Here is an 8075-nt window from a genome sequence, read left to right on the forward strand (position 1 = left end):
TGCTGTCACCATCATCGTCACTGTTTCACCAGCATGGTGTGCTGGGTATCGTGACCTGTGCCTGAGATGAATGAACCATCACATCATCAAACATAAACACAGGTTCCTGTTTCCAGTGCAAATGTAGACCTGACCCTACAGTACAGACCCAACGGCAGAAGTAGATGCCACACACAGGCTCGGCCCCCCCGGCCTGGATGAAGGTCCCGGCAGCATCCCAAATGGCTCACAGCTTGTTCTTCTTCTTCCTTATGCGCGTCTTCCTCTTGGTACGCGAGTCAATGATCATCTGAGACTGGCGTTTGAGGGCAGCCCGGGTGATGATGTCACTCTCGTCGTCCCCACTTTTCTCGTCGTCTGTTGCGGCGTAGGACATTTGAGGAGGAACCTTAACTTGATACATCTACTGAAACGCCAATTTTCAAAATAATAGCAGGCAATGTAGGCGTGTAATTATGCGTGTCGGTGATACGCGCTTCAGGCAGGAACTTCTACAGTTCTTTGAATAGAACCACCACTATATAATAAAGACGGTAAACTTGATATGGCAGTTGTTGTGAGTGGTTGACAATGACGCTTAATGTTGCTGGTCTATTGTCCGTATGTTTGGCAGTTCATAGTGAAGATGGATGTCCCTCCCATGTTTGTTTAAGGAACAACCTACGCTTAAGCACTGCAGGCTTTCTATACACCTATTTGAACACGTTACATAACCTTAATAAAAGACTAGCAGTGATTAAATAGACACACACGCACATACGTTTGGAGGGAGACACACAGTGTGTGGGCAGTGAGGGAGTCGTGGCTCTCACCCTCGTATGGGTCCTGTCTCTGAGCCTGGGGAAGCCTGATGCGCATATTTTGCGCTGGCAGCTTTCCTTCGATGGTGGCGTGGAACTGCGAGGGGGGGGGGCATAGTGAGCAAACGCAGTGACCTGGAGCTCGGCATCAACTCATCAACAAACTGCGCAAATCCCATTTGGGGCCCAGGGAGAGGACAGACTGGGACTTCGGGGAATTTAATTATATACGACCGTACAGGTGTCGCTCGTCACTGCTGCTCAAACGGAGGTAAACACTTCATATTTAACGCTGGACATTCCTGTGTCCCCGAAACAGATCGTCACTGCTTCATGTTTAAAAAAAATAACTGCAGTGAAGTCAAGAGTTAAGAGCCCACTAATTAATCACTGAATATGAAGCAGTGATGATTTGTGTAATATATTACTTTAAAATGTAAGTGTTTGTCGGAAGATCTGCTGAAGATTAGGTCACAGATTTACCTAATTATACACAATTATTACATAATCACTAAATAAATATGATATAAAAATAACGCATTAATAATTCTTAAGAAGCTCTAATGTTTTAAACTATAGCAGAACATTTTAAAAGTATGAGTCACTTTGAGGGATTGTGGATGGTGACACACACGTGGCATTTTACAAAGAAAACAGCCCCCTGGGGTGATTCTGTAGGTGAAGACACCCACCCCTTAGGGCAGGGGAGTGACACACAGCCTGGGCTAAACTACGTGAGGCCCTGGGGTGAAACAGAAGAATGCGGAGCGCGTGTTGATGTTTTCGAGCGGAGCGGTTCCCACAGTAGCACTAGGGAGCACGTGGTACTGTGGTGGACCTCGAGAAGGTCAGCCTGGTGTAGGTCAGAGGGTGTGGTGGGCAGGAGCTCAGCCATTTGCCCCGACAGATGACTGGTCAGACTGCGACAGGCCGCTTTGCTCAGTCCCATGTTGGCAGCACGCCGGGTTTGGTATAACTCACCTCTTCCTCCTCCATCTCCTTCATGACGGCCTCCATGTCCGTCCCGTGCAGCTCCTCCCGAAGCTGCAGGAGCTTCCACTCTGACTGTGTCAACAGCTCCAGGATGTAGGACTCTGAGCTGGGGTCCAGCTCGGGTACAGGAAACCCTGTGTCCTGTCGGGAAAGAGGAGGGGGCGGGGGGGGGGGGGGGGGGTTGAAGTGTGGAGAACTATAAGGGTTTAATGAAAAGAAAGGGTGAAAGTGGTTCAAAACTGCTGGGAAGATCCTAGCTGGTCACCTGACCTAAACACAGTTGAGATGGTTTGGGAGGAGTCTGACCAGACAGTGAAGGAGAAGCGGCCAATGAGAGCTCAGCATATATGTGGGACCTCCTCCAGAACAGCTGGAAAGGCATCACAGGAGGCCACCTCATGGAAGTGGCATAGAGGAGCAATTCCCTGGTGAAATTTGGGTCAAGGGCCTTCTTCAGGGGCCCAATGGTGGGCTCACTCTGCCAAGCACGGGATTTTAAATAGTAACCTTCTGAGTCCCAATCCACAGAGTTGCCCACCCCCCCCCCCCCCACAAATTATTTTTTTTTGTTTAATATACTTCTTTGGTCAGTGCATAATTCGATATGTGCTATTTTATAATTTTGACATCCTTATAATTATTCTAAAATGTTCAGAATAGTAATACAAATAAACCCTTTTATGGGTAGGTGTGTCCAAACTTTTGACTGGTACCGTATCGTAAAACCTGTAAGGCCTTGTACTGGCTAAGCGGTTATGGATGGATGGATCGATGGCTGGGTGGATTTTTTTTTAACTTCCCGTTTGACCCCCTCCGCTTACTGGTTAGACGTTACCCAGGAGTTTAGCCCCTGCAGTAGCACTACAGCGCCCCCCTGTGGGTTCTAGCAGCAGCTCTCGGGCAGGCGGACGCACCAGGGCGATGTGCCGCAGCTTGTCGGCCAGGTGCTCCACACCGCCGCGTGCCGCGTTCAGCGTGCGTGTCAGCCAGTCCAGCTTGTGCCGGACCTTGTCGCGCCCGTCCCACTCTCTCTGCAGGTGGAACTCACACTCGTTCAGGACCTGTTGATCACTGACCAGCGGGGACATGGAGCAGAGAGTCTGCATGTAGAGTTAATTTCACTATCTTTTCAGAACTACTTTCATCATCATCATCATCATCATTATTATTATTATTATTATTATTATTATTATACAATTGCTTAGTTGACTATCTCCACCAAAATGGCATATAGGAGTCCATTATTGGGTGGGGAGAGGGGGAACGACACAATGTAATTCTATAAAGTCTAGGTATATTTCTAAATGAAGCCAAATTAAATATCAAGCGCTATACATCCCCCCCCCTCATTTTCTACATCCCCTCCTCTCACGGATTTATATAGTTGGCCAACCCCACCTTGACAGTTTGGCCTCTCCAGAATATTTCATGTCCTGGAACTGAGCCTGTAGCTGATCTCGCTCCACCTTCAGCTGCTGCAGCATCTTCTCATTCTCCACCTTCAGGTGCTCCAGGTGCTTCTGCGTGTTGCCCTGGGTGACGAACCTCTCCACAATCTCCTGCTCGTACGGGCAGGTATGCAGTCACACGGGGTAGTCGTGCTAGCTGAGCATTTTCACACAAGAAGCACGCGCCTATCGTGCCAAATGCTGACATTTTAACCGCTCATCCTCGCATTCCTGCAAAGCGTGGCGTTCATGCCTGGCATACATGTGCGCGCGGGCCTGACCCTGGGAACGCACCTGCGCATCGGTGACTCCTGTAGCCTCCTTGATATGCTGGAAGGCTTCTTCATAGGTGGAGATGACCTTTTCCTCCTCGCCCACCCCCGTGACACTGCGCTGGGCCTCGCTGCTCATCTCGTCCGGGTGCATGGTGACCCGCTGGGCCTGGGGGTGAGTGACAGAAGTACAGCATCGTCTCTCTGAGAGAAGAAAGCTGTTCAGCCTCCATATTCATCCTGCTCCCCTCATATACAGTGTCCTTCCTCCACATTGTCCTTCCTCTCCTGAGTTCTCCTGACTCCATGTTTCCCTGTCTTTATCCCGGGGTATGACGCAGTGAAGCACTCACCCTCCTCTCGGCTCTCTCGGTGTGAGCTCTGCGATCCTCAGCCTGCTTCTTGTACTGGACCAGGATGCCCTCCCTCGCCCTGCGCTCCCTGTATACCTTGTCCTCCTGTCGCTGGAGCTCAGCCTGAGGCAGAAGAGGCATCCTTATTTAATACGGATATTATTTACAGCTGCCCGAGTCTTATTTTGCTAATTAAATCCCAACAGGCGCTGTCCTAGTAAACATGGTTTATTATATATTATATGTATAGTTTGAAAATACTCATGAGCCATAGAGACCCACAAACTGGTACACATGCTCCCCGACTTACGATAGGGCTGCATTCTGATGAACTCTTCATAAGTGTAAAATATCGTAAGATGAATATATGATCGATCGATCGATCTATCCATCGATCGAATCTATCTATCTATCTATCTATCTATCTATCTATCTATCTATCTATCTATCTACTGAATGTACATGTCAAATTATCATAAGTTGAACCATCATGGAACGAAACACATCTGTACATAATATCAACATGATATGTGTGAGACCAGTATTTGTACAAGGACTAAGACTGTCAACGTAGACAAAACTTTGCGTGAGAAGTGCCATGAGCCCCCTGGGGGGGGGGGGGGGGTGGCGCATGTTGGTGTCCCGGATCTCACCTTGGCAGCGTCCCTGGACAGTTGTGCGTCAGCATGCATCACCTGCAGCTCTCGCAGCTCCTGCCTCTCCCGCAAAATTTCAGCTTCCAGGCCGTCCAGCTGGGATTGGAACGTCAGGCTCTCCTCCTGAAAGCAGCAGCTCCGCTTATACAGGGACTTCAGAAAGTGCAAATCCAGACCAAGATTTTGCTTCAACCAACCAGTCGAGTACTTTGTGACTGTGACTCTTTATACTCATCAGGTTGGTGGAATCATGGATTTCTACTTTCTGAACCTGAACGTTCCACCTCTGGGCAGTGGACATCCATAACACAGGACCACTGGATTAAATGGCACACAGTGTTAGTCCCCGAATTATGCACTAGGACCCTGGCAAGGGGGGGGTGCTGCTGTATTTCTGCACTGCTTGCCTCTAACAATTTCTCCATCCAACTGAGAAAATGTGTTTTTTCATGCTTGAAATGTCTTCAGCATAAACAGTACCCAGCATTCAGCTGGCTCGCTCAGACGACTCAAAACGTTCTCAACTGATTAGGAAAAAAAAATTAACCCTTGGTTGATATTTTAGTGTTTTTTTTTTTTTTACCAAAAACTACGATCAACTCCTATCAACTACCTGCAGATGGGCTTTTAGTTTCAAATATCCCCTCGTGATGTGTTCAGCCTCCTGGCACTTGAGCTGGGCCTTTTCAAGCCGGTTCTCCAACACTCGTAAATTCTGGAACATAGCCAAGCGTACACGGAAATTCAGAGGGGGGGGCAGATGAGGGGAGACGGACAAAACCTTCAGTACGGTAAACAGCAGTCATTCACAGAGATACGAGTAATTGTGATCATTTCTGTAGCAGGGTCTTAGCATAATAATTATGCCCCAGTTACATAATGTTGATCAACTTTTTAAGACCTCTGAGTTCTACTTCTGATTGGGGGGGAATGTGTTGATATCAGGGTCGATGCTCTCAAAGAGAGATGCCCGTGTTCACAGAGGTTACAGGCAGAGACGACAGGCGCTGACAGAAAGAAGGAGAGGTAACTGCTCCCAGACACACGTCTAGGCTAACATGACTGTGACTGTCTTGAGTGCGAGGCGTGACTGTGACCTGTAGGGGCTGCTCCTCAGCCGCCTCGCCTTCACTCTGCGGACAAGGGCGACATGTCAGCCACTGACCCACACACTAGGTAGGACATCACTTTGACAAATTGATCTGGCGGGTTGTGCAAAATCAAAAGTGGCCAGATAATGAGTTGCACCCACAGATTGTCGTGTCCGTCAAGGGTTGGACTGCACAGGTATATGTGTGAGAGACTAGGCAAGTCGATGAAACAGTGATGTTTTACACCCAAGTTGAGTCTTCAATCAGGCTTTGCGTGTATATCAGCTAGATTGTGTATAGATAAATGAAGGGCATTTTACTGTATATGTACATACACGAATGAGAGGTGTGATGCTGAATATATGTGTGTATATGGATTAATTGTGTGTTGCTGTATATTTGTGTACCTTTGCCTCCTCCTCCCTCTCCTCCACAATCTGGTGACTGGCTTGGCCTGCAGACTGCGCTCTGTGGCACTGCAGCTGCAGCTCCTGCAGGTGGCGCCGGCGAGACTCTGTACGGTGCTTCAAGGCATTAAGTTTCTTTATCTTATCAGACACTTTCTGGTCAAGGATCTGAACAGCTTCCTGATCACCAGAGAGAGAAGGTCAGGTGGGGTTAGGGGCCTTTATTGCTTAAAAAGACGCTGCTTTACATAACTTTGAACATTTAAAAATGAATTGTGATGTTTGGTAAATGTAAGCATGGTGAAATGTTACAGATTTTCAGGATGTACTACGATTTTAAACAAGCAGAAATCCTAACCTTCCCTGACTTGTTCCGGAAGGCAGCTTTCTCCGTTCCTCTGTTCTGAAATGCATCTTTTGTCACTTGTTCATCACCCTATAATTCAAGCAACAAATAGAAATTAAGGCTCCAATACAGCCAGCTGGATAGAACATGCTGGATAGGATACAGTCCCAGAGCATTGTAGAGACTCGCTCCTTAGGAGCCCTGAGTCACACATTTACATGTTTTTGGGCTGCAGAAGAAAACGCACACAAAAATGGGGAGGGCATGCAGAGCCAAAGGTAGGATTCAACCTAATCTTGAGGTGAGAGACTCCCAGAGAGCCACTGTGCGCGCGAAAAGCTAAAATACAGTTACATGGATATTGAATCGACTGGGTTTAACGTCGTCAAGAAGGTAGATATGTCGTGTGAGAGAAGAATTAAAAGGGAGACATCTCGCGAATCCTTGGTTATCTCTACAGTTGGAATGAGGTAATGCATCACGCGATTTTTATATTATTTTTATTTGTATTTATGCAGACGGGTTGTGGGATACCGCGTGCGCGTCCGCCAGCCTCCTGCGCAGCCCCTTGTTCTCGTGGCGAAGCCGCAGGATCGCCTCCTTGTTCTTCTTTATAGTCTCCTGCGAGCTCTCGTAATAAGCGCATCTGTCCCCCTCTGTTGGCGAAGTCCAACATATAAACCGGTTTTAAATGTCAGCTTTTGAAACGTCGAAGATTCTGCATTTTTAATGATTTTAGGTGAACCTGATTTTGCTTAATACTTAACTTTCCGTATAATCAGCTTAAATGCATAAATGCTAGATAATTAAAGCGAAACGGCTTCCACGCTGCTGTCCTTTTCTTTCGCCAATAATAAAAAGTTCATTTTATTAAGCTATTTACCCATTGATTTCTAGTCAAACTGCTTTAAATCATTTTATCTGTACAAAAATAGTCTATGCCAGCTGATCACTTGCATTAGGTCGATTAGTTCAAATACACCAAACTTTATATTTTTTATCTTTTAAAAACTCTTGTTTTAAAAAAGATATACATACCAAGCAGTTGAATTTTCCGTTGTAACTCCGTAATTTGGTCATGAATCGGATGCTTGATGCTGTCCGAATTGAAAGGGCCCGGCATTTTATTTATCCCTGCTCCAGAATATCAGGAATTATATGCATTAAAACAGTGATTTTATAGCGTTTGTATTATACGTATCGAGAAACAGTCCCTGAACTCAGGTCACCAAAGTTTCTCCGGTCACCTAGCAACCTCGGTTACGACGGGCTGGTAAACAAACGGATAATCACAGAATGGCCGCTAGGGGGAGCAAAAAACCATCCGCGAATCGCCTTGCACTGCAATCGCGTGTATAAATGTAATGTAATGTAATATTGCTGCCAAGCGTAAAATATACCCAGTCCCTCCCGTAAACGTAATTTGATGCTTATTTCTGTTCGTGGCCTAACATATAGAATTTCAGCACATTGGAGGTTTCATTTGATAGTTGTTTGTTATTCTTAGTTTTCAAATTTGTAAGAAAGGAAGGTTATGAAGAAAACTGACTAACCTATATGAGAGCAAAAATGCAGGTCAAGTTTGAAGAGACCTCTAGAAGTAAAGAACTGTAATCAGTATTTAAGCCCGTCAAGGTTACAGTGAACAGGTACAGCATAAACTTCGTAAATCAGCAAAATTTTAAATGACATTAAAAGCATGTGCACAG

The 8075-nt window shown here is 46.5% G+C and overlaps 1 protein-coding gene across 3 annotated transcripts; it reads right to left on the bottom strand.

The window, feature by feature from the left end:
• Positions 1-8065, bottom strand: odad3 (outer dynein arm docking complex subunit 3). 3 transcript variants are annotated; one of them, XM_049014148.1, is made up of 14 exons: positions 7405-8065; positions 6901-7022; positions 6379-6456; positions 6021-6137; positions 5620-5655; positions 5136-5237; positions 4520-4645; positions 3867-3989; positions 3536-3682; positions 3192-3352; positions 2708-2864; positions 1782-1934; positions 813-897; positions 1-357 (listed from the first exon to the last, which is right to left on the bottom strand). In XM_049014148.1, exons 1-14 carry the CDS (start codon positions 7487-7489, stop codon positions 227-229), a joined length of 1623 nt encoding a protein of 540 aa, XP_048870105.1. In that variant the 5' UTR covers positions 7490-8065; the 3' UTR covers positions 1-226. The 3 variants fall into 3 exon arrangements, with proteins under 3 accessions (XP_048870105.1, XP_048870103.1, XP_048870104.1); XM_049014146.1 differs by having other exon boundaries at positions 6021-6200; XM_049014147.1 differs by lacking the exon at positions 5620-5655 and having other exon boundaries at positions 6021-6200.
• Positions 8066-8075: the final 10 nt, after the last annotated feature.

This window comes from Brienomyrus brachyistius, chromosome 5 (assembly GCF_023856365.1).
Source record: "Brienomyrus brachyistius isolate T26 chromosome 5, BBRACH_0.4, whole genome shotgun sequence".
Taxonomy (NCBI): Eukaryota; Metazoa; Chordata; class Actinopteri; order Osteoglossiformes; family Mormyridae; genus Brienomyrus; species Brienomyrus brachyistius.

Bases quoted from the DNA above. Each gene is read 5' to 3' on its own strand.
- odad3 (XM_049014146.1), bottom strand. From the start codon at position 7,489: ATGCCGGGCCCTTTCAATTCGGACAGCATCAAGCATCCGATTCATGAC. The intron at 3,990-4,519 runs GTGAGATCCGGG...CTTCTGCCTCAG, and splicing joins TGTCCAGGGACGCTGCCAAG to GCTGAGCTCCAGCGACAGGA. The intron at 2,865-3,191 runs GTGGGGTTGGCC...CCCGCTGGTCAG, and splicing joins GGAGAGGCCAAACTGTCAAG to TGATCAACAGGTCCTGAACG.